This window comes from Athene cunicularia, assembly GCF_003259725.1.
Source record: "Athene cunicularia isolate RWA chromosome 4 unlocalized genomic scaffold, athCun1 chr4_part2, whole genome shotgun sequence".
Lineage (NCBI taxonomy): Eukaryota > Metazoa > Chordata > Aves > Strigiformes > Strigidae > Athene > Athene cunicularia.
Window position 1 is genome coordinate 32195987 of NW_020799099.1, and position 26814 is coordinate 32222800.

The following is a 26814-nucleotide window of genomic DNA, read 5'->3' on the forward strand; positions in this document are numbered from 1 at the left end:
ACTAAAACAAAGGCAAGTGGAGTGAAGAGTCACTTACTTCATGACCTGAATTTAGTAAACAGTCTGCGTGGTCTGGAACTCTTTGCACTTTCTGACTAATTAAGATTAATTAGTTGGGTTTTCTTTTGGAAAAAGAGGTAGTGAATGAGATTTCATTAAAACTTCATTATGTTTTAGTGCGATGGCAAATAGCACTCCTCTGGGAGATACGGTACATGTCTCTGTAGATTAAAGCTGTGTGTCTGCTTATGGGGATCAAATACATGAACTTTATCAAACTGCTGGAAGGGTTGAGTGGATGTGTCTTATTCAGCATTGTATCTTCCCATTTTCCTCATCCCAATATCCCGAGTGTTTCATGGGCAAGTACCAAACAAACCTCTCCTGGAAATACTCCCCAGTATATTTTAGTAGCATATCTGCATTTGCACAAAGGGTACTTAGGCACAGTGCAGTCCCAGTGCCTTTTAGCTAAGCAATACAGTTCATGGCTGGTATGTGCTAGAATCACCCTGGTGCGGGAGATGGTGAGTGTGACTGAATCATTTAGTCTTGATATTCTTGTACCTCTGTGTTGGAAAGATATGTGGTCCTCAAAGCAAAAGACAAACGGCATTACCCCAGAGTTACTGCAGTTATTCTCAACTACCTACAGCTATTGTCAACTACCCTGCTTGAAGACAGCCCAAAATAGCAGCAGTTGAGTTGGGTTTTGGTAGTGTGGATTGTGCAATAGGAAAGGTAAGAGGAAGGTAGTTGTATTGCTCCTGAGAGCTGGTATGAAGCGAGCATGTGTTTACACAGTATTTGGATATAAAATACCTTCTTTCTCTTTCCCAGACCCTTAAGCCTTTTCATTAGGTCAGTGGGTGAGATGCTGTGCTGCCAGTCGCCTGTCGTGCCCTGAGCACATTTGGCTGTGTTGTAGCACCCCTATTCTGGAGCTGCTTATGGATATTGCAGAGCTCCCCTCCCCTGGCCTGCCACTGCCCCTTGCCTTCTCTTTCCAAAACGGGGTTACACTTGTACTTTAACATCTCTGCAGGCTCAGATACAGGGCAGAAATCTTAGTTCAAGGAGATACAGTATCTTCTGGTTTTATTGTTCCAGTTGGGATGAGAAAGTGATGGATTGCATTATAAGTTCTGCACCTGGTATCTCTTGCAGGCTATAAATCCAAGTGATGCAGCTCAAAAGCAAACTGTGAAGTCCAGACTGAGTTTGTCATTTAAATGTCAACTCAAAGAAATACTGGTTTCTGAGCTATTGGTGAAGATGAACAAATTCACCATGTGTCAAAGTAATTCTCATTTCACGTCCTGTAAATGCAGAGCTGTAAATCACAGTTATGTAGTTTGGTTTAAAATTGCTTTCTGTTTTTTATGGGGTCCGTGTCCCCCCCCCCCCCCCCCCCCCCCCCCACTTCATTAGCTAATTTTAACTAGAAGTAGCTTCTTATTTAAACTTCATTTTCTAATGAATCCAGCTCATCCTTCTTAAAGCCAAGTCTGATACAAAACTAAACTCATTCTAAATCTTAAAATCATTAAATGAAGTAATTGACTTTTCTGTCAGATGGTGGCAGATTACTGAGTACTTAACCTGAACATTATCGATTGACCGCAGCTCCCTCTTATTCCAATAGACTAGTTATGAAGTGCTTTAATACAGTGGATGTAAAAAGTTTCAAGTTATCAGAGTTCATTCCTTCTGTCAGAGGAGCAGTTATAACCTGCACTTGGGAACAGATCTTGTGAAAAATACATTTTTGATTTAATAATGACAGTGAGACACTTTCAAAATGACCAGGAACATATTGGGGTCATTCAGGTCATTCAGAGCTGCTCTGCCTATGATGCTTCTGAGAACCCTCCCCTTTTCCAGGTATGCAAAATGATTCTTAACTCCTTGTGGAAACCTGACCCCATCAGTGAGAACGGCGCTCTTGAAAACATGGGCATGAATTTTGCTGTCAATGAAAAAGTAATGACGTTTTCAGACTCCCAGAGATTTTCCTGTCTGCTGGTGGGTGCCAGAGTCCTGCAGATCTCCAGGCTGTGTGTTATGGGCATCTAAGCTCAGGAAAAAAGAAACGGGCTCCTGACTCGGGAGCAGGAGCAGCGCACATCCCCCAAGCACCAGGGTGCTCGACAGCAGGGTGCAGATTTCCTCGCCCAAAACCATCCCTTGTTGTGCCAGCTCTCTGCTTGGCTAGGGCCGGGCTTGTCTCTGCAGGTAACATCCTAATGACCCCATGGGTCACGTACACAATGCAGTTGCTAGGAGGGATGTCAGACTGGGGGAGATCTCTTAAGGAGTTGGTGTGGCAGTTTTGAGAGTATGCAGGTTGAATAAGACTACAGATCAATGTTATTGGTAGCATGTAAAGCCAAACTCGGAGGTATTCATGTTGTTGTGATCTGTCTCCTGGTGCTCTTCTTGGATGACACCATCTTTTCATTTAGCTGATTTGACTAGTGCACTTTTCAGTCCATCTGGCAGCAGGATAAACAGGTGGTCTCACTTGTATACAAAATTAAAAAGCCCAGCTTCTGTGGATGGGAAAGATGTCAGTTCAGGTAATCATTGACATCTTACACCTAGCAATAAATAAATGGGAGACAGCTAGAAGCAGGAAAGAATGTTTATTAAAATCAATTCTCATATGCTCAGGAACAGGATAGAATAGAATAATCTTATTTGAAAGGGACCTACAACAATCATCTAGTCCAGTTGCCTGACTACTTCAGGGCTGACCAAAAGTTAAAGCATATTATTAAGGGCATTGTCCAAATGCTTCTTGAACACTGACAGACTTGTGGCATCTACCACCTCTCTCGGAAGCCTGTCCCAGTGTTTGAGCACCCTCTTGGTAAAGAAATACTTCCTAGTGTCCTGTCTAAAACTGGCCTGGCACAGCTTTGAACCGTTCTTATGTGGGGTAATACTCATCTATGTACTTGAGAGTGTTTCCGGAAAACATGTGGAAAAGCTAACAGCATCCATCAGTTGTTGAAGTTTCCTTGTTTGCATTCTGCTTCAGGCTTTGCTTGGTTCACTTTATTCTCCCCATGACATATCTCCATTGCAAATGAGCTGTATTTGTAATGAGAGAGTACTAAGTTTCCCATATTAAGTGGGCAAAACCCCAAAATGTTTCCTCTAGCAATAAAAACTCACCATGCTTGTCTTTGGATTTTGAACATCTGACACCTGAGGAGCAGAATGATGCTGTTGTGTTACCAGAGGAAAGAGATGGTGTGTTTTGGCACCACTTGTTCATGTCCTCCTGTGGCCTGCCATTGAGATCTTGGCTTCAGTATGGAAGAAGGGTTAGTGGCTTTGGAGATCTCTGTTACTTCACACTCCTAACATGAAAACTAATGAAATGATAAGATGAAGGTGTAAAATGTAGGCCCAGCATGACTTAAAATATGAGAGAGATGGATGGGCGGTTGGAGTTTGCAATAAATTGTCAAAGATAAAACAGAAATATCTATACTTATTAAAAGTGGTGTGTGCAATATATTTATTTAGACACTTAGAATCAGAATTGCTATGGCTGCTTTGAAAGAGAAATGTATGTTCAGGAAGTACTTTTTTCATGTAAACTTAATTTGAAGAGGTTTGAAAGTAGAATTCGTTCTTGTGGAATCAAATTATGTCTTGATTGTTTTATTTCTCTCTTCTACATCATCTTTTCTTTTCTTTCTCAGATCCACAAATGCCTTTTCATCCTGGTTGCTATTGGCAAAAGCCTGTAAATCTGATTTTTGAGCACATACGAATGAATCAGAAATGGAAGTTTTGCAGTCATGAGGAGGAGACCCTGAAGCGATACTAGATTGATCAGTCAGGTCGACAGTATCATCTGCCTTTCTGCAGCCTGCGTAAGCTGCACTGCACACTCTGCAGAAATTAGGTTGCACACCTTACCCACATCACACATGTATTGTCTGATGACTGTTGCTGGCAGGAATGAATCTTCAACCACAACATAGTGCATTTAAGGACTGACAAATGAGCTTATCTTTGTGGGTTTTGCGCATCTCCAAAAGATGTGATGAGAGACTGGGAAATACGCAGCTCCCTTTGCCTTTCCCCTGGAGTACCTTACACGTGGCAGAGCCTGTGGCTGGGGGAGGTGAGGGGAGGCGACTGCACAAGAGCAGAGGAAGCTGTCAGGTGGAGCAGTGGGAAGAAGATGCTGAGATCCTTCATCATAGAAACTCTTACCTTAAGTAATCACTGTCTGGTCGTGAAAGAGTGTGAGGTCACTGCTGAGATCTGCTTTGTAAGGGGCTTTGGATACCCTGAATAGTGTGTTGTTCACCAGGAGAAATAGGAAGGGTGACTGCTTAAGTTCTTTGTCCTTACTCCTGTGCTCATTAGGAAACCTGATGTAACACCCTGATGTTCACATATGGTACAGGGAGGACTTTTTTGGAGAAAAGTAACAACGTCATGGGGATTTGGGGCAGAGAAGGTGACAAATTACATAAACTTTTGGTAGCATTTAAGGGCGCCCTTAACTGTCAAACTGTCAAAAATATTGGTTTGGCCAGCTTTCCAGCAGCAGCACAGGTGCTCGCTGTGGCTGTTGTTAACTGGTTGAAACATAAGCTACCCCGGCTCTCCTGGGAGGGTTGCCCTCACCTGCCAGCCTTCACTTTCTGGAGAAGTTGTGGTCCTGAATGCATTTGCATCCTCCCTCTTAGGAGAAGGGTCCTGAAGCAGCAGCGAGTTCTTGTGAAATGGTGCAGTCACCGCAATGTAATTATTACATCAAGGACTGTAAAGTATTTGTCCTGATCTGTGATGCTAGCTGGTCAGACTTGCAGCTGGCAAGTTTGTAAACCCGTGCGTGGTTCTTGCTTTACAGTGGTGTATGTGAAATGCCCTGGGGGCTAAATCTACCACTGACTTGGCAGATTGCTGTGGTAGCAGCAGCAGCAGCCTGTCCGCTGCCCTTGTAGACACCTTCTGTCCCTTGTCTGCATGTTGTTTGCTCCCCATGCAGCTCAAGAGATCCTGTCCTTCAACCCTGTAAGAGCCTGATCACTGACAGCTTTCAGGTTCTGAAGTATTGAAGGGAGTCGATTTCTTTTTTTACCATCAAAACTTAGAGGCTTTGACTTAAAGCTAGTGATAAGAAGTAGCGAGAGGCATTTTTGCTTATGCTTGTGCGGGTCCTAACTCTGTCTTTTTACAGCTTAAAGCAGATAATATACCAATATCTGTAGTTAGCACTTTCTGACAGGTATCTCTGCAGATCACCTTTAAATACGTTCCTTCCAGTTCACCAAGTAGCATGAGAAACTGTTACCTCTCTGATTACTGTGTTGTAAAATCTCAGCTAAGGTACAGTGGGAAAGCACATTGTAATAATTTAAATTACAAGTTTTTTCTTTAAATCTAAACAGGATCTTTATTTGACACACTTCACTTCAGATACGACCTTTGTGCCTCTGCTGGGTCATTTTCTGGGTTTATGACACACTTTGCATTCCTATAAAGTCTTTCACTGGATGATCTTAAAGTCTTTACAAGCTTTAATTAACTGAAGTGCTCTGTCTACCCTGTGGGGTCAGTAAATATTCTTAATTGCTTTTTGCAGAAAGAGAAAAATGTGGCCGAGAAATTTTAAAGGAATTCACCAATGCTGAGCAAAAAGCTACTGAGGAGGCAGGAGCAGAGGCTGCAATTCCTGAAACCCTTTTGATGTGCACCATTTCCCTTTATTGAATAAGCATGCACAGGAAAGATGTAACTTAGCATAGTGAGGCAAGATGTAGGTTAGGTTTCCTTTGTCAGTACATCTTCAGCTTTTTGACCTGTTAGTTGCTGAAAGCAACAAAAGCCTATGGATGAGGGAGTCTTTTCAAAACCGGTTAAAAAAGAAACAAGCAAACCCTGAAAGCCTCATTCCCCTCTAAAGAGGTATTTTTAGGAAGCTAAAGCAAAGAAGAATAGCCTGAGGGGTCTGTACGAAAAGTCTCTGTCTGGCTCCCTTTGGATAACTTAAGTAAGTTTTAATGCACTTGTCAGACTGTCACCATTTGTGCCTGGTGACAAGCAGGGCCCAGGTGGAGTGGCCTGTGCTGAACCTTCATGGAGGCTACTGATGTGAAGCCGGTTAGCTGGAGGTTTTGTGAAGAGGCAACATGGAGTGTTAAGATGGCCCTCATTCCCACTTTGATCACAGGATGTTGTTGACTCTGTTGTGAGCAGAAGGGAAAAAGATGTCAGCTGTGTTGTTGATGGCTACTTTGTCAGAGAAATATCAGTGTGTTAGAGCATGAGCAGAAGGTACCATATTTATTGATAGCAACAATACAATACCCAGTTTTAAGGAGCACTGAGGAAGGAGACTGTGGCAATCAATTAGTTGTCTGTCACTTCAACCATGCTCCGTCACACATGGAAATTCTTTTTTACCTTTGGGTACCTGGTTGTTTACTTTTGCTGAAGGTGAATGATTCTAATGACAGTGTTGGAAGGACTTGGAAGCTTTATTCTGCATTCAAATGTCTGAATGCAGGATGTGGTCTTCTGATTCAGGGGCAAGAGGGGAGCACACAAGCTGCTCTGTTGTTGAGAGAAAAGGGGAAAGAAGTGCTCTCACTGTCTAAGAGTTGCAGTGCAGCAGAAGTGCAATGGGAAGGTGTGTTGGGTTTGTGTATGTGGTAGGGTTTTTGGTAGCAGAGGAGGGGGCTACAGCGGTGGCCCCTGTGAGAAGCTTCCTGAAGCTTCTCCAGCTCCAAGTCAGACCCACCTCTGGCCAAGGCTGAGCCAATTAGCGATGGTGGCTGTGCCTCTCGGATAACGTATTTCAGAAGGGGAATACAGGAGGAGGAGTGGAAGTTGTGAGGAGGACTTGCAAGGAGAACATTTGTACAAACACTGAGGTCAGTGGAAGAAAGAAGGAGGAGGAGGAGATGTACTGGAGCAGAGACCCTGCTGCAGCCCATGAAGGCCACTGGTGGAGCAGATGCCACCTGCAGCCCGTGGAGGACTCCTCTGAGGAGGAAAAAGCAGCAGGACTGACCACATACCCCCATCCCCTGACCCCCAGTGCACTGGGGGGAGGAGATAAAGAAATCAGGAGCAAAGTTGAGCCCAGGAAGAAGGGAGGGAGGTATTTTCAAGATGTGGTAATGCTTCTCACTGGCCCACTCTGTTAAGTGGTGATGGTGTTAGTGTTTGAGTTAAATTGATGTTCTTATTCTTCCCCTAAGGCTCTGTCTTTTGCCCATGACCATAATGGGTAAATCATCCTTCGCTGTCCTTGTCTCAATTCCCAAACCTTTTGCTTTACTTTCTCCTCCCCATTCCTGAGGGGGAAGGGGTGAGCGAGCTGCATGGTGCTCAGTTGCCCTCTGAGCTCAGATCATAACAGAAATCTCTGCTGGTGCTCTGCAGCACTTCACTGGGAGCTGAAGCACTGGCTTTGTACAAAGCAGGCTCTTGATTATAAAAGTTGCAAAAAAGCAGAGAGCAGCTGGGACAAGGAAGGCAAAACCTTCATTTACTGAAATATTTGGCAGTGGTTGTAGCATTTGCTTTTACCCAGCACATGATAAGTAGATGTAATAGTAAGTGCAGTCGTGCAACAACAAAATTGGATGAGCTGATTTAGGTGAAATGAGAATCGATGAGGTGTTAACTCTAGATTATTATTGCTTTGACGTTTGCGACTCACATATTTTCTTCCTCTCCTGTTCTTTCTGGAAAATAAACCCCCCCTTTTTTCTACAGGGACACTATAAGGAAGGCTTAGGCACAGTTGATTTTCATTTCAGCTTGCCAGATCGGTAATAAAAGTATGTCCTTCTCATGAGAGCAGAGCTGCTCCTCCCACCCCACAAAAGCCCCATTAAAGTAGAGAAGGCTGGAGACATTACAGGAACAGATTCCTGTGGCCTTGAACTCTGCCGCCACAGGTTAGTTGTTCAGTTTTGAAACAGCAGTTATCACTTAAAAATTGTTACCATTTAAAAATTGTTTTGAATTGCCTTGAGACTTTAATTGGGGAGTTGATATGGAATTGGCTGATAGAGAAGGACTGTAATAGGTCATGAGGTGAGTTATGACAATATAAACTATAACAAGAGCAGGTCATGGTAATACTCATTTAAAAACAGACAAAAATAGCATTAAAATGAATAGGGGCAGACCCACAATCTGGTATGTGAATGTTGGGAACCACTTTATTAACAAACAGATCAACCCAGTCAACCATCTGAATGAGAGGGAAGCTTGAGGGGGAAGTGTGTTTCCTAAGGCATGGGAAGATACTGCAAGGTGAAGCCTCTCAATTCACAGGCACCAACCCAGGGCGTAAGTTTGGTAGGTATTGTTTTGTATAACAAATTGGAGTTGTGATTTTGCATTAAGGGTGCTTTGCCTTATCTCTTGTGGTTATTACTGTTAAATTTGGAATGCGAGACCAATTTAGTTGGTTAAATGAAACAAACTGATACAGCTGAAGTGACTTTTTGTCTGCTGTAAGGTTGTGCATCCACAATTACTGATGATTTGTATATCTAAAAGACAGGTTTGCAGCATGTTTTAGGGACGCGTTGGTGTGTGAGTGTTGGATACTCAGTACTTATAGGTAAGTTCACAGCTGTGGTTCAGTGTTTAAAGCTTGCTTGCTCCTTGTAACAGATAGCAGGCAGCAGTCCTGTATTAATGAAGCCACGATTACATTCAGGTACAAAACCTCTTGTCTGCTGACATGATGCTCTCAGAGGGCACAGCTGCCTGAGCGCAGCCTGGCGTGGCAGCATGGTACTTCTCATTGTGGGGTATGGAGCAGTGGGGGGGTGGTGTCAGCTGCTTGCCCTGCCGCTGCTCACTCTCCAGGTCACAACAAACCCGAAAGAAGACCCTGCTGCGGCCAGGAAAGGCCTTTCCAGCTGGCATCTCACACCTGGCGATGCCTTCACTGGATGTTAAGCTTATAGAAAATAATTTATCGTTAGCAAGTTAAATGCCTGGATGTTTTTCACGCAATTCCAGGTACTGACTATTTTGAAAATACCAGGTTTGAAATTCCCTTAATTGTGACAGCAGGTAGTACTAATATTGGCAGGGGACTTCAGTGTTAGAACTCTTCTCATTTGGAAAAACTTGCTTTCTTTTGGTGGGGGGAGGTCCTCCAAACCCTTCTGTTTCTTATCCTTTCTTCTTGTTGTCTGCCTTTACTGTGTCTGCTGTGTTGCAGATGGAACCAATGTTTCCCCAGCATCTTATTATGAACTAGGTAGGGTAAGTCTGTTCCCCTAAACAGGCAGGGTTAGGAGGACGGAGTAGACTTAACATTTATTTTTGACAGCCTGTCTTCAGAGTTCATGGTAGGATTTGCAGTGATGGAGCACCTACATAGGGAAGAGAATCTTTCCTCCTTACATTTTTCTTTAACATGATTAAAGTCACTTAGCAGCCAAAGTCTGGATCAGGAAGTGCTTTTTGGCTGTAAGCAGGCAAGATGCAGTACTGCACAGCTAATTAATTACTGGATCTGGAAGAGGAAATGCTGAGATGTCACTGCTTTAAATTTTCTTTGCTGCTCAGCTGCAAGTTTGGGGAGAACTGACAGGCTTGAGGATAAAACTGTACCTTTGGTCTAGAACATGTAACATACTGAATAACAAACACCCTGTTGGTGGTAGGTACCTGGGCTTTTTCAGGACTGAGATTCAAGCATCACAAAAACAGATGACAGGCATATTCTTCTTTTTCTGTAATTTGTAGGATCAATGTCACTTGTCATCATTGCAAAATCACTGCCGTGCTGCCCATCCCTTTTGTTACATGCTCCTTTGAGTTTTGCAACTATTTAACCTATTTTCAGCACCTCGTAGCTCATTGATGTATTGGATCACTATTTTGGCTAATTCTGAAGTACATTGTATACATTCAGAATATGCAAAATACTATCCCAGCTGAAACCATACTTTGATCTAAATTGCATGACTAAACTGAAAGAATCCCCTTAGATTCATTTTTTTGCACTTAATATCCAGAGAACAACGTTCTTGTGTACTCATATAGTATAAAAGAAAGAAGTGAGCATACCCAGACCTGTATAATACTGTGGATTTAAGTTGTCCACTCCCCTCCTCTCCACCACCGCACCTTGCAGGCTGCTTTTATATCTGGGAAATCAAAACTGAATTTTCTAAAGTGTTTGTGGTTTTTTTAAACAGTCGTAAAGAGCAGCCCCAAAGGCGAGGTGGTTCTCTGATTGTTGGCAGCCAGCTGACTTGAAGGCAGCCCCATCCTGCTCCCCTTGCCAACTTCAGGTCACAGGGTTGCGCGGAGCAGCTTCACACTGCTACAGGCATGACAGGCATTAACAAGAAATGGTTCTTCCATGTAGAAACTGCTGTGGCAGCGTAATCTTTGTCCGGGGCTGTTTAGGCAGCAGACCGAGCTGCCTGAGTGAGAATAAAACATACATTGGACCAGTGGTGGAGAGCTGCATGGTTATGGCCTGTTAACAACTGAGGGTGGGAGCTGTGCTGGGACAAACCAGCATATCTCACTGTCCTGAAAAAACTGGAAAAGAGGTTGGGAATTGAAAGGAGCAGCATCAGTAACGAGCAGAGGTACTCTGTGTGGTCTTTGGTTTTGTACTGGGCGAGTAAAAGGAGCAACAGCAATTAGAGGGACATTGTGTTTGTAGTGAAGTGGACAAGTCCCTTTTTCAAAATATTATACTGAAAGCTGTGAGTTGTCCCAGGGTAAATATCATCAGATGAAGTTTTTGCATTTCTGGTTTGCCAACACTGTGATCTGTAATCATATGAAGACATCTACATCAGTGCAGCATGTAACTGGAATCTGTTTGCAGAAGCCTCCATCTGCTGAAACTTTCTGTAATGTGAAAATTTCAACTTATGTCAGTTCCTCAGAACGAGCATGTAGGAGCTGTGGTTATAATGCACCTCAAGCTGGAGGGCAGAGCAGTGCTTCCTGATGACAGATTTCCATTGTGTCTGTACTGGAAAAGCCTGCATATGTGTCAGCGTGTGCTAAGAATAATTCACAGTGCTCCTGACAGCAGAGAAATCTTACTTAGGAGTTTCACAGTTTTTCTACAATAGAAATAAAAATTATTTTTCTCTCCTGGAGAGAATTGGTTCAGTAAGTCCTACAACAAGGCAGAATTATTTGTTAGTATTTTTTTTTTCCCATCAAAAATTAATCATGACAGTAAGGAAGAAACCTCTGGACTTCTCAAACAAAGACCAGAATTAGAACAAATCAAGAATGTGTTAAATCCGTGCTGCAGCTGTGCCAGCAGTATAACTGTAGCTGTTACACACCACAGTGGCATAGAATTATGGTAGTTTGGAAAGCTGTCAGCAAACAGCAACATTAATGTAATTCTCACACTTCATATATAGTAGCAGCTTCTCATGTCAGAGATTTTCGTGAAATCACTACTTTTCTTAACATAAGCCTGCTATGACAAAAAAAAAAAGAAATGCAGCGGAATTAGAAGGTGCTCAGATTTAAAACTAATGAAGTGAAAAGAATTGTAGCGTAGAGTGTTGTTCTTGTAAATATGCAAGGGAAATAACATACTAAAGTATGTAGGTACTCAAGGGTATTCTGAATTACAGCTCTGAGGAAAAAGCTAGCAGTGTAATTCCAGAAAGAAATTTCTATTTATTGTGATTGTCTCTCAGAGGATGACCTGTGAAATATTGGAAGGTTTATTTGTGGTGCCTCTTCCTTACAGTGCTGTACTTCAGCTGTCAACCTTTTTATCTGACTAGAGCAGCTGATGAGATGGGAGCTGTTAGAGAAGGAAGCACGGGAGAATAACCTGGAAGGGAGGGCAGCATCTGTATCGCCTCTGTAGCCTTTCTGTAGCAAAGGCCGGGAGGAGTCAGTTGCCTCAGGTGCAGGAGTTGGCCTAAAAGCAGAGCTCCTTAGGGGGAGGGGGCTGAGGGAGAGCTGCTAGTGACAGGCTACAGATGTGGTATTTTCTATCAGTTCAGCAAAATTTGCAAGCTGTGGGCAGGGTGAAGTTAGAGGTAGTACTCATTCAGTAATCAGTGGTAACTTTTTAGATCTGGATAGATAAGACTCCTTGGTTTATTTTTTACCTTCCCCATTTTCAGTCGTCCTGCTGGCTTTGGTATTAAACTGCATGTAAGCTTTTATTTCATCCTCTTTTCTACCACTCAGTTGGAAGGAACTGGTTCTTCCCGTCTGTTCAGCCAGCTGTGCTCACAAAGGACTTTGCTTCTAACCAAGATGCTGAGGAAAGCAGTTTTGCTCATAGGTCAGCTCCCTTGACACACTCATCTTACTGGGACTTGCCCGTGTAGCTCCTTTGGTATCTCATTTTCAGGGGCTGGGCTGATACCAGCATCTCACACCCGCCCTCTCTTAGCGCTGTTGCCGCATCTGCACTGAGGATACACAGAGTGTGAATGCTAAACCAGGATCCGCATTGGCTGAGGCCAGTCCCCCTGAAGGAAGCAAGATCGCAAGGGGTGTAAAAACCGTGAAAGCACAGGTAACCTCAGTGTTCATCTCGCTGTTAGCACAGGTTCCTGCTCTGAGTACAGTTCTGCTGGAGGCTGGAGGGATTTCCCCAAGGTAACTGTGCCTTAGGTTACCTAAAGGTAATCTAAAAAAATTTCTGTTACAAAGCTCATTCAAATGTGTATCATACAGGGGGCAACAAATGTCCTGCTTTGCTCTAGTGTTGCTCACAAAAGCATGCTTCTCTTCCCATTTGTTAGGCCTTTCAAGCCTTGGTATAAACCATAAACATATATAAACCATATGTCCACCAAATCCATGTGTTAAAGGCTTAGAGAAATTAGTGACTCATTTTTGTCATAGCTTGATAGCACAATATGGGGAACGTGTGGGATGCCTGGGACAAATGAGGTCCTTTCTAGAACCTGCACATTGTACTTTTCCTGCCCCTTTCCCAGCACCTGGAGATTCATATTCCTTAGATCATATTCGTTTGACTGTGAGCAGAAGCTCATACTTAGAAACTTGCTGTTCAGCATGGCTTTCAGGGAGAAATGTGCACTTGATGAGTGTCCCTGACTTTTCTGCCCTTGGCCATAAAAATCTTTCCATTGTGTGCAGGCATGTAGGGCAGGTTGGTGTTTGCCTCCTCAAAACGCGTCAGGGATTAACCTTTTGCAAAAGCTAATTGCAGTGGAGACTGCCCATTGCCACCTCTCTCCTTACTAGGGCACATGGTTGCCCCTGGCGTGGGACTCCTTTTGGCTTTCTGTATATAAAACCATCTGCCTCGCCTCAGTGAAAGGAGCGTTTTAATGAGGTTCTTGGAGACCTTCTGCACTTTCTCTTGAAATCTGAATTTACTCAGGGACAGAGATTATTTTGGAAGATCAGGAGCAAGAAAATGATGCCTTTGTTGTGAAGACTGAGAAAGCACCCTGGTGGTTGTGTTAAAATGCCTGTGCCTTTAATTAATTTTGCCTGAGACTGCTCAGGAGAGAATAGTCATACGATGTGCTGTGGCTGAGGGGATGTTGAAATACAGACAGGAGTTACCAGGCAGGTTTCAGTCAGGGCTGTCCTTGCAGTTGTGTTTTTCTTTCACTTTTAAATTCTTTCCCTGTTTGTTAACAGAGCAATTCACAGAACAACTTTCCTTATGAGAGCTTGTTTTATAGTCCTAGGGTCTGGCTTTCTGTTCCCAGCTGAAGAACTTTGGGAAAAGACGTAAGACTGCAAGAATAACAAAGTGTAAATGAGTTGGAAATAAACGTTTTGCATACCCGTCTGTGGGCTAGGACACAGTCTCCCTGTGGTGGAGTGGTGGACACATTCCTGAAAAAATCATGATGAGGTTGCTATGGGGGAACGGGTGGAAGAGAGGGAGAGGAGAAACGAGGCCAGGAGAATCCATTACTGCCCAAAGGTGCCTTGGGCAGGCAAGTGTGGATGTTGAGGGAGAGCAGAGGGAAAGGGGCCACGCTGTGGATTGCCTTCATTGGCTCTGAAGGCCAGATTTGAGGGTCTGGGTGCTGCAGAGTTTAGGCTTCTGTGGCTGAAGGTGACCTCCAAGAGATGCCCCCCAGACACAAAACATGGTAATGGTGGCCCCTAGAGCTCAGCTAGCAAGAGATGCTGAAGTAAAGGTAAGGGAATGATGTTGGTGTTTGCTAAATTGTCAGATTGTCATTTCTGTATAACTTCATAAGCAAGACCAACTCAGCACATGGCGTGTGAAAAGCAGACATGTTTTGTTATTTCCTCCAGTGTAAGGAACCCAGGGATAACAACAGTGTTACAGATGGGGCGACGCAGGACAGTCTACGGCATGCCTGAGGTTGGGATCAAAACACCTGCAGTAGGGCTGCCTCACTGAGTACCAAAAAAAAGGTCTTTGCACAGGGATGCTGCTCAGTGGCAGAAGCCAGGTGAAGGCCTGACTGCTGACTGGCAACATGCAAGGGAGGGGATGCGTTACAGTGTGGGTAACATTTCAGAACATATCTTGCTTGTTTTCTAAATGTTTTTCCTGAATGCAGCAATGAAACATCATGGTTGAAAGGTGACTACAAATGGGTAACAACTAGGGGAGAAGCACTACCTTAGAAGTATCCTAATATAAGACTTCCAACCAAAAGTCACCAGTTTGGGATATTAAACAGTAGTTTGAGGTTATTAATTTTCCATGTCAGCAATTTTGCCCTTTTCAGTTTGGCTATTGAGTATACCTTGAGATGGAAGTGGTGAGGGCTTTGGTTTTGCATTATGAACAGTAAGGTTTTAAATCATCATTTGGGAGCATTGAGAATTCACATCAGCTTTCATGCCAACAGTTGGCTGCTTGACCTACGTCAAGAAACTTGGCTGCATTTTATGGGCTTCAACCCAGGCTGGACCTGCTGGCCCAGGGAGCCAGATGCCATCTCTTTGCTGCTCAGCTTCTTCTCTTAAACCAGACAACACAAACATATCTGCCTGGATCTGTGCAGTGACAGACCAAAGAAATTGCTCCTGCTCTTTTGTTCCTTGTGTTTTAATTCCCCATGTTATTTTAGTTGCCCATCTTAATGCTTTGGTACCAGAAATACAAAGTGCTAGCTTGCTTGCAAAATAAGCAAAATACTGCTGTTTGCAGCCAGATCCCAGGTAGTGTGTTGCCATGGTGTCAAACCAAACTGGTAATGATCAGTGCGCCCATGGACAAGTTATCAGTGCGATAATGACTGTGTAAGTGTTTATGCTCATTTTAAGTCAATCAGACTGGTGTGTGTGGAGGAGAGCAGAGAGGAACAGAACAGATGGTGACTGGAGTCAGCGCCTGGTGCCACAGGGAGCTGCACCCAGGCCATGAGCTCTGCCCACAGCCGCAGAGAGGCTCAGCCGTTGCCCATGACTGCACAGTTGCTGCAAGCAGTGTTTTATATTTATTCAAGATCAAATTTCTGAGACTAGAAAGGGAGAAAAATTATTTTGTTAACCAGTGCTTGGGTGCTGCGGTAAAAGAGGGCTGGAAAACTTGCTTGATATTCTTGGTTGACTGAAACTATACATGAAGTTGACTTCTCCAGATGGGTCAGGTAAAAAAAGTATGAGTAGATTTTGTTTGATGTTTTCAACAAATAATGGCTGTGGAGGTGTTTTTTCTTTTGGAAAAACCTTATCTTGCTTTTGAAATGATGAAGATTGCTATTAAGATATGGCATAAAATGAACAAATTACTTTCATATTGGATTACAATATTTTTTTATTGCTCTGAAATGAGCATTTTCAGTTTTGTTTTACCAAGGAAGCCAAAAAGCTTGTCATTTTGAGTCAGTGAAGTGACTGGTTTTCTTTGGCCAGCACTCCACAAACTCACTTATTCACATAGCTATAAATAAGGATATCTTAATATTTTCATATCTACACATTTTGATTTATAGCAGCAGCAGCTAAAGAAAATAACTGGTTTCCCAGTCTACAGCAAACTCCTGAAAAATATGCTCACATATGTGTCTTTTCCTTCATTAATTGAGTTATGCACATGACAGAAAAATCCTGAAGATGTGAAAATGTGTGTTGCCTTTGGGCCACAGCCCATGATAGATATTAAAAGAAAAAAGATTTATGTGGGTATCAAATGTATTTGTTGAGAGGGATTTTCATAAGCAACAGTAACAAAAGCAGAGGTCCCTCAGACTCCCCGGTGACACAGAGCAGACTGAACCCTGAGTTGTAGGGTGAGTTAATGAAACACTGATTTTCCCACCGAGGGAGGGAGGAGGGAGTGTGTGAGAGTGAGTGACACACAGGACCTGCAGGACGGGGGAGGGGGGGAGTGTGTCCTCTCCTAAAGGCTCCCTTTATATTGCTTTTCTTGGCAGGGTGTTACAGGAGTCTCCATGACTGTTTACCCTTCGCAGCCTCATTGAAGGAGCCTGTTGCTTTTTTCTGGCTGGACTGGAAAAGCATTTCAGAAAATAAAAACATAATAATCTTGTGTGTCATGGGTCATGTCTTTCCTGTGGAGAGTTAATTCTCACAGCCTGGGGCAGGCTGTTGACATCAGGCTGGAGAGAGGATGGGGGAAAAGACATGCTCATGCTCTTAAATGTGATCACTAGAACAAAGACCTTTGCTTGGGATAGAGCCATTTATTTAATCTTCTTTCTGTTTTGTTTTTTTTTTTTTTGGTTTGTTTGTTTGGGTTGGTGGTTTGTTTTTTTTTTTGAGAAGCAGGGGTTTATTTCTTGACTCCTCTTCTGAAGCAGCAGGTGCTATGATTTGATGAAAATGAAGTGGCAGTGTTTCAAGGACGACACAGATGTGATGTATTCTTTTAATCTTTGCAGCCCTAGAGGGAACAAACTGCTACCTGAGTGGGTGTAAGGCTGTCTGGGCAGCACTGCTGCAGGGCGAAGGCTTCTGTCATTCAGAAATAGCTGTAGCTGCTTCTGGTTCATCCCTCCTGTTGTTCCTAGAGAGCCAGCCCCGATGGCATCTGCTGAGGATGTTTGTTGCTCAAGCTCTGTCTCTGGTTTCGTCTTTGTGGGGTCATTAGCAACTTGGCATCTGCTAGCAGCTAGAGTCCTCACCTTCTCATAACTGGCTTTCATTATCCTTCCACAGTTATAATGGCCCCTTGTAAAGGGGAGCTCCATGTGTGCATTTCAAAAAGTCATAGCTGTGAGCCAAAGCTGTGCTTTGTAGGAGTTGTTGTCACCCCAAGAGCTGAGAGTTAAGTCTCATATTCCCTTCTCCTCCATGATGCTTGCAACACAAGCCTTACATCAAGTGTTACACGAGAAATAGCACAAAGTTGTGATTCAGATCTTGGTTCTACTACCCAAGTGTTTCTAGGGGAAGGGGCTCAGATGTTGTGTTCTGGTCCAGGGCAGTCACTAATGAAAATGTTTCACTTGGGTAGTTACTGCATTTCTGTGTCTGATGTTGTCTGCGTGGATGCTCTGTTGCTGTTTGGGTTGCTATGGCTGTGCCAGCATGAAGCCGGCTCCCTGAAGGAGATCATGAAAAGAAGCGGCTACCTTTCTGCTCTCTTGTTAAAATATGCCAGGGGTGCTCAGCAACCTGGAAGGCCTGTGTTTTTTTAATAAATCCATGGCTGTAGTAGCCGGTTGTTCAGCACCTCTCCATACCTTTTCGCTATAGTAATTGTGGTGGTTATTAATGCCTTTTGCAGGTGCTGAGAACAGAGTAGAGCTGCTGTTGCTCAGCAGCTCATCAGAAGTAATCTCTGTGTGAGGCAGCCTTGGCTACTTAACCTGCTTTAGGGGTCCTTATTTAGGAAGAACAGCTTGGGTGAAAGCCCATCAAGCTGCAGAAAATAGCACTGCTGATGGCAGCAGCAGTCTGCCTGCTTTGCCTGTTGTGACTGGATGTATTTTCTTGGAGTATGACCAAGAATGGAAGGTGCCATTATAGCTGCTGGTTTTATGGCAAGATGAGAACATCTTTCTATGAAAATCGTTGCCACAGCAGCTATGTGCTTTAAGAATGGCTTCTTAATACAATCTAGATATTTAATGTATGTCATCAGGGTTAAATGCAGTACAAAACAATTGGTTTAAGAGTCAACACAGGTGAGTCTTATGCTAAACCAGGAGCATAACTGGCATCAAGCCTTTGGGGACAACTTTCCTTATCCAAGGATCTCCATGCCCATCACATCAGCAGTACGTAGGCATGTCCTGTTCAGAATTGCTTGTTGTAAGCTGTTTTACCTACCTGTGTTAAAGTAACACCACAGGGTAATCTTACTTCAGCCTAGGGGAGCGTCCAAGTCTGCCCATGTTTTCCATGACTAGGCAGAATTTAACCATAACAAGAACTTTACAAGTTTTACTGATACAACTAGACCAAGTTTAAGACTGAGCCACCTGAGTCTACAGAAATGATGGTACCAGAAATGGGGCTGTGGAAGCCAAGACAGAGGCTGGCTTGCATGTTTTTCCTCTGCACATATATGAAAAGATCTACTCAGAAAGAAAGGTTCAAGCTGCAGATGTCAGGCTGCAACATGGTTAACTTCCTCACTGACCTTTTTTTTTTAATCCTGTGTCATGTCTGATAAAAAATTTCTACCTACTGGGAGAAGGAATTTCAGTGTAAACCATTTTCATTATTCTCTTGCCACATTGGCATGGAAAATGGTAAAATATAATTTGTTTATATAAGTGCATTCTCATTTTTCATTCATATTGTCTAAGCAAATGAAAGTTCCTTAGGATTGCAATAGTCTAATTTTACTGAGGTCCTTTTGTGAATCTGGTAATGAGATATTAAATGAGCAGAGGAGAAATGAGAGTTTTGTCTGATGCTTACAGTGCTTGGCATAAACCACCAAATACAAGCTCAGGACCATAAATCCCACCGGTACCTGCATTGCATTTGGAGTTCAGTGACTGGGTGCAGTGCAGGGTTACACTCTGACTAAAATCCTTGTCAAAATAGAAATGTCATCTGTAGCTGACTAATGGAGCAGAGTCCTCCTTTGTGTGCCTGGTCCAGCTTTGTGCTGGGGATCGCACACATTGTCTCCTCTTAGCCTTAGTTTTCATGAATAAGACCAGACTTCACTCCACGCATGCACACGTTTCTAGACTGGTTGCTTTCTTCCCCTGGTTTCTGTGCAATAGTCAGTAGGTTTTGGAGATTTTCTTCAGTAAGCAACCTGAACTGTAACCACTGAAGCACCACAACTGAAACAGGACCAGCTCAGAAATGTGCCACCACTGGCTGTTTGCGGAGTCCTCTGATGGACTAGCAGGGCAGAGAGGTGCTTTCTGTGACCCTGTTCAGAGTAGATGCTCTCCCACCAGAGCAGGTAACAGGCCAAATGTTCACTTAGCCCCAAGACAGGCTCCTGCCCACTGAGTCACAGCCTGCTTCCTCACCACAGCTCTGTGCTGTCTTTAGGGGACCCATCTGCAATCATTATGGCTGCACGTATTTATTCATATTATTTAAAGCACCTGGTAGAAATTGCAGCTGCCAGTTAATGTTTGTCTGCAATATCTTTAATACAGAAAATGAGGGAAACACCCTTTCTCCCTTAGTCTCCTTCCTCCCCTTACCATTTATTTTCACTTTGCGGGCAAATACATTATGTACAGCCCCTGTGAAAAGTGCCAGAGGAAGAGTCTGTGCATGTGGGCCTACACACTGTCCTACAGTGGTCAGAAGTGGAGAAATGCTTTGCCACTGTGGTCACTGGGTGACTTGGAGCCCGAGGAGACACTGTATGCCTCTGTAGTCTCTCTGCTCCAGCTTAGTTTGTGCAGACCACTTGCAGGTTTGGACTAGGAGCTGTAAGACGAAGTACGTTATTATGTTTCCAGCCCCAGGCTCACAATCTCCGCTCCTTTGATCACACAATTCACCAACTGTACATTTTTTCAAATATGCCAGAGTAAATTAAATGTGTGATTCCATGTCATTTTTCTTTATTAATTATACCACTGTACACTCAAGGTTATATGTTTCCAAGTTCCACTCTTGAATTACAGATGCACTATGTCAGGTTGGAAGTATCATCCTCAACGGGTATTGCAGTCACTGTGCAGTAATGACGTACCTGTTACGTGAGTATGTAGGGAAGCCTAACAGCATGGTTGGAAGCCTTTTAAACTGTGCCCTTTCTACCAGAACTTAGTGTGGTAATTATATGAATAAAAACTAAGGTAAAATATCTATTATGTAAAGCCTGGAAGACAACTGCACTCCAACCTGAACTGCTATCTTGGTATGTTTTGACATGTGCTTTATGTGGAGAAGAACTGTAACTGCAAGAATGAGCTCTGAATGAGTGTCAGAGGCAAGGTCCTTTTTAATAAATGATAGCCTAAATTCTGCTTCCTTCCTTTCACAGCTGCGGATGTTAGTGCTGTCTCCATAGTTGAATCCCTGCTGCCCTCTAGGAATTTTTATAATGAAATATTGTCAGCCACTATACCTGTATAGTAAGCTGTGGAGATTCCTTTATTAATGTTCAGTCATAATGCTATTGAAAATATTTCAGATTTCTACAGGGACTGCTGAATTATCATATCCTATTTTTGTAAGACCTCAGGAGTTCTACAAAGCCTCTCTATTACTGCTGAGATCTTCAAGGCACTGGCGCAGAAAGTTACTTGTAATTTAAATAAACTAAGAATTAAATCAGCTTTTCATTTCAGCTTACCCTTGCCTGTCAGCAGAAAAGAGGTTGTAGCACTGAACACCACTCAGTTTCAGATTTTCAGTAGAGAGATAGTATCCAGCGAGTCTAATAGAAATGTAATTTCTACCATTAGAAAGGTTTTTGACTCTAAATAGCCCCTAGCAGGTGGTGAGCACACCAGCTCCATATGTTGTAAATGAGAAGTAGATTCAGAGCAAATACCAACCATGAAGAAAGTTTTATTGCAAACGGGCATTTTGACACTGGCAATTAGGAGCAATTTACATCTCCCCTCAAAGGAATGAAGAAGCGGTATGACAACGTTGTGTTGGATCTGGCCCCTGTTATGATAATATCGGATTAACTAATTGTCTGTGGTTAATGAATGAAGCTTGATTAGCTGGGATTAGGCCGGAGGTAAATGCAATGAAAATGTCTAACCCCGGACAGTGGAGTATGCTGAAAGGTCCTTTTTAAAGGATTACAAATTTCAGTTTAAATTAATAAATGTTTGCATATATTTCAGGATAGATATTTAACTGGCTATTTAAGAAAATGTTGTAGTTAGTATTCAGCAAGTGTGAGGAACCCCAGCACACGCGGTTGACGCGTGGCATTTAGAAGCGCACAGCATCCAAGGTAAGGCTGACTGCCCTGCGTTCCCCGTACCGAAACGGCCTGCGGATGGCAGATGGGGCCTGGCTCTGGGCAGCACCCACCCTGGGGGGATATCCAGGCTGGTCAAGGCAGCAGGAGACAGCAGAGGGATCGGAAGGTTGAGTTTGCGTGGTGCGAAGCTGAGAGACGGACCAGTTGCCTGGTTTCCGGCGCAGATTTTCTGGGATTCTTGCACTGAAATAAGCTCGATGATACGCAGGCACTTCACAGCAGTAAGGGCTTTCACCAGCGCGTCCCGACACAGCGTGTGTGCGCAGCGTAATTGCAAGAACTGGCTGCAGTGTCCCTTGTGACTGCCGGATTCGTTTTCACAGGCCTGTTCAGTAGCGTGGGCTTTGCAGACAGAAAGGAAATAGGATTTTCTGACTGCTGTGATGAAATGGTGAAACAGAAGAGTCTCTGTCTTTCTCCACTATCCTTAACTATGTCACAGTGTGTAGTGGGCTGTTACTTTTTTTTCTGAATAGTTTCCCCGATAAAGTTTGTTTGAAGTCACAGTTAGGTAGTAAAATTCATTTTAACAGCTTAATATAAAAAAAAAATCAGTTCATCTTTTATGAAGGCCAAATGAGAGACTGCAGTGTTTTCCATAAAACGAAAAATTGAAAGATTTTTGGAGCAATATTTTTGGCTCCATTATATTCAGTTGTGCATTCTTTCATGATGTGACTACCATTGATATTGACAGGTGTTTGAGAGAGAAACAGCAGAGAAATTTTTATTTTGCTTGCAAAAGCCTGCTGCTGATATGTTTGGACTAGTTTAACCCTACTGTTCTCAGTGGAAATATTTCCAACTTGCACCTTGTGTTGGAGTTAGAATTGGCTGGTTGCTTGTTGTATAGTACAGTAATATATCTGTCATTGTATGAGATACAGAAAAAGTGTTTCTGTACAGTGTAATCATTGAAACTGTGATGACTGAGGTGAAATAGGTGGCTTTGATTTTAAGTTTGATTTTAAGTTGATGGAAGCTAATACAAATCCAGAGATTTGTAAATTGGGGGGGGAAGAAGAAATTTGGGGTTAATTTGCTATAGACTGATTTACGTGAGGTAAAATGCTATCACCCAGAGTTGGTAAAACACGTAATGAGTATATACTTACTGCTGTTAATGGATGTCCCTGAAAGCTGTTTGTCTTGCATCTCACTTCTGTCAGCTGATGCAGTCTGGGGGGAGGTTGTTACAGAATGGGAATTTGTTCTTTGAGGAGCAGGTTAATCCACAGCACCTTTTTGAGCAGCTGGGCCATGTTCTTGGCAAGTCTCTTGGGGTGGAGCACAGCGCGGGGAATGGGTCACAGGGTTACTTCAGCCACTCCTGTAGTGGCAAGGTATGTGCCCCACTGGTTGTATTCTCTGGGATTTCTATCCGTGACTCCCCCCATTGCAGCATACCATCACTGCAGTTTCTGGCTCTTGGAGGCATGGAGAGATTTTGGTGCAATTCTGTCTTTTTTTTTTTTTTTTTCCTTCCCTGCTCACTCCCCCTCCTTGAAATAACCCCAGTACGTGGCATTTCACACAACTCGGTGGTTCTCTGTGCCCAACTTTCTGTTTCACAGCCTTCACGTGCACACATCACTTGGAACCTGCCCTTTCTTTGTGTTTGAGGCTTGTGGATGGTGCTACCACATCTTGCATGTGATCAGAGATTTTGAAAACCTCAGGTGCCTGCCTCCTGCGCGCTGCTGCTGTGTTTCAGTTATGTTCATGCTTTCAAGGGGGAGCAAGGACCGTTTTCTAGTTCTGGTTAAGAGTGAAGAAGCAAATCTCAGCCCATTGCTGCTAGGCAGGTACAGCTTGCTGGAGTGCTTGCGTGTGTCCTTCAGGAACCACTGGGGGTCTAAAGGGTATTTATTCCCAGTGCAGAAGGAGCCAGATGCTTATCTTTTTGTGGCCAGTCTCTGGGGCTTTTGTTCTCGCAGAAGTGGTTCATGCTGCTTCTGATAACTGATGTTCCCCTCCTGTTGTGTGGCTGGTGCACCTCACCATCCAGGGAGGAGGCAGGAGGCACAGAGGGCTCGGCGGCTCAGCTGCTTTGATTCAGTAGCATCAACTTTCCTGCGGAAACGGTCCTGAAACTCTTGAGTGGGATAGAGGTTCCCAGTGGGCAGCTGAGCTTGAAATGCCTCCACTGTAAACAATGGTCAGAAGGCTCAAGGAAGACATGGAGAAATGCTGAGTCAGTTCTATGGGTAATTTGCAATGATTTTTATGACTCTATAATTGCAATAATTTCTCTGAAGGAGAAGTTATACTTTGGGTTTACTTGAGGTTTCTGTTGTTGGTTGGGACTTTTTGTTTCCATTTTTATGAATCAAATACTTAATTTTTTTACTTTAAATTTCAAGTACTGACTGTGTTGTATATTTAGAGTATTTTCAGCAGAGGATTTAGGCTGAGAATAGCTCTATGACTGCATGTAATATATGGTCCATTCAGAAGGCAGCTTTTTCATATCAGTAACTATCATATGCCTTGAAAACTGGTGTGTCAGTAAATTTCTGTTCTTGTGGTAGGCCAGTGGAAAGTCTGTGCATTATCAGTAGGGCTGAATTCTGCTTGTCTCTATCTCTGTGACCACTGACACCACTCGTGGAGTTTACTTTGATCAGGAGTTGGAGTAGCCCATTATTTTCTAAATCATCACAAACACTAAAAGATTTGCCCAGACCTTATAATCAAATATTTCTGATTATCATTGATCGTTTGCAGATCACGTGATAGAAAAAGCTATTGAAATTGAGTGCAACAGTAGATAAAGGACTTGCTGTCAGCCCATATTGCAGATCTCTATAGCAGCCTCCTTGTTTTTCCAATACCTTGAACTTTTGGTGATGCCACTGGGAGAAACTGTACTGCATGCAGCAGTATGTTCAGCATGCAGGGTATGGAAAGGAGAGTGTATTTCTTGGGTAAATATACCCAAATGTCATCACCTGGTGTGCAGGACAGGAAGAAACTTACTATTCATTTATTGCTGTTTCCAGAGACATTGTTTTCTGAAATTTTATTAATCTAATTTTCTTTGTTTTGATGAGTCTTTCATAAATTCCTAATGCAGTGTAGCTTTCAGATCCTGGCCTTCACAAATGAACAAATAAATTACTGGTTCCCAGAAGGTAGCTGTGAGCAATTTCTGTGGCATCTCTGCCAAAAGCAGCTTTCTGAACATTATTCGCTCTATGGAGTCCATGGTCAGGATCAAGGGTAAAACTCCTTTACCCTTAAATAAACAGCTCAGGGACTAAATACAGAGGAAGTGGATTGGGGTATACAAAACATGTTTGACTATTTTGTTTATTTGTTTTTTAAATAAAGCCTCTCTACGCTTGCCCAGGTTATAGAATTCAAGGTTTTCTTTCAGAACTTGAGCCAGAATACGTGTTCTTCCTCCCTTCCCTGAATGCAGCCTGGGAACAACTTCAGTGTGGTTTGTCCTCAGAGAGGATTTGCTTTTTTAAAATGGTTGGCTGCTGCAAATCCCAAGGTCTCTCTCAACTCATTCCTTTTTAACAGTTGGGGTTTTGGCTTCAGAGGAATTTTGTTCTATACCTGATACTGCACACACTGGGATAACTTAGATAGTATTTCATTCCTTTAAAACAAACAAATGCACACACAAACAAAATACCCAGCAAAGATGTTTTAGATGACAACTGCGTTTCAACTTCCAGACCCAAATCTTAACCCCAAAATGAAGTTCCTTATTTTATTCCGCTAGCTGAACTGCTTCACCTTGCCCTCTTACTGCAGAGAAACAGTTTGACCTGTATAGTTTGTGATGCAAATGACACAAACCTCCTAATTTCTTTTCTAACCCTGTATATCAGATGGGATTAGCAGTTTATTGCAAGCATAGTTTACCAGTGTAACTCTTCTCCAATGGAACTGCATATTGCTAGCCCAGCACTGGAGTCGGTCTGCCCCCTTTACCTTCCAGTGTGGTTCCTGCACCTCCATGCACACACTAGAAACTTCCTTTCACACTTGGGAAATACCTTCAACTATTCTATCCTTCCTCATCATTGTCCAAGGAATAATTATGTTTTCAAGGCTAAAATTACCTCTCAAAATATTGTATACGCAAGGACACTGAGTTCTAAGGTTGGAATGGCAAGTGACCTCATCCCTAGTGATAGGATGGCACCCAGGCAGCTGACTTTGAGGACCCAGCTGCCTCCTTTCATAAAGTAACTGTTCTGACTTTACTCTTGTGAATTTATGGTTGGGTTGGTTTGTTGTATGCAGGCAAGATTTTCCTCTGTGTACTGAGGATACTTCTTTCTTGCCATAGTAAGTGTCCTTCCGGCTAATCAGATACCCATGCTGGGAATGAGATAAGATGTAATTTTGTTTTGACTGCTTCCAAGGTCAGAGCTGTTGTTTGCATGGCTTTGAGCAGATCTGGTAGGCTGCTGATATACTTGTCTCTCTTCTTTTGATCGTAAGCCGCCTTTGCCCCTTGCAGGGAGGGGAGACAGGCGGACCGGGAAGAAACACATTTTGCAAGAAATTACTGCTGAATTCTGTGGCTATCAGAGCAAAAGCTGTAGGGCTGGCTTGAAGGTTGCTTATGACCTGAGCTACAGGCAGCATACAGTATTAGCACATTTCGAGCAGCGTTTCCTTGTTCTCACTTGTAAAAAAGTCAGGGGCTCTGTGAGAACCACCCAATTAGATTTGACAAGAGCAAGGGCCAAGGTGAGCTGGTTTGCAAGGTACTCAACGCTTCTAGTGGTGTTCAGAGATTTTGGTAAGCCATGATGTGATGGTGGTGGGAAGTGGTTGGAGCAGTCCATCTTCTGGACAAAGAAAGTCCAGTTAAGGACCCGTAGCTAGGACTCCTGGCAAGTGGCAGCAGGGGTTCTGTCCCATTGCTGAAGCTAACACAGGTGACACATATCTCTAGCCTCTACAATAGTGTGGATAGAAGTAAAAGGGTTGTCTTGGTTCATGCCAGTACTAGTTACCAAAGGGCTGTATTAACTGAGGTGGGTGAGCACAGCCTGCTCCAGGATGGCTCTGAAGTGCAGTGCTCTGTAGATACGTGCAATAATATCCTTTTCAGTGCCCTTAGAGAGTCCACCTGCATGGGAGTCAGCTGAGAATTACCATCTGCAAAAGGTGCAAGCCTGGCACCTTCCTAGAGCAGTCTCTGGGGGAAGACTAGCACAACAGCACTTAAGCTCTGACACAGCAGGCTTGGTGCACAGCTGTGGGTTTTTTCCCAGTTGTGCGCTTAAATACTAATAGAGGGACTCAAGTGGTTCTGTTGCCATCTCTGAGAGAGAATGGATGTGCTGTCTGGGACATTCAGTTTTGTTTGGTACTGTCCCAGAGAAATTTAGTTTCTTTTGCAAACAAACTCTTGTTCAGCTTGCAGCTGCTTCAGTAGGCTCGGAGCCTTGTTTCAAAGCTTAGCAAAAGAGGACAAGCGGACGTGTTTTTCAAACGTGTCACTG

General features: G+C 43.3%; 1 protein-coding gene across 5 annotated transcripts in view; it reads left to right on the forward strand.

Annotated features, from left to right (window-relative positions):
- Window positions 1-26814, forward strand: part of ARHGAP24 (Rho GTPase activating protein 24) — a 221006-nt gene that overhangs the window by 137656 nt on the left and 56536 nt on the right. The window contains exon 1 of one of the 5 annotated variants that reach the window (XM_026847436.1): window positions 23341-23544. The exons of the other annotated variants lie outside the window; for them this stretch is intronic. Within the exon in view, the coding sequence (XP_026703237.1) occupies window positions 23541-23544 (4 nt within the window). The 5' untranslated portion in view covers window positions 23341-23540. Of the gene's footprint in view, window positions 1-23340; window positions 23545-26814 lie in introns of those variants that run through there. 5 annotated transcript variants of the gene reach the window in all.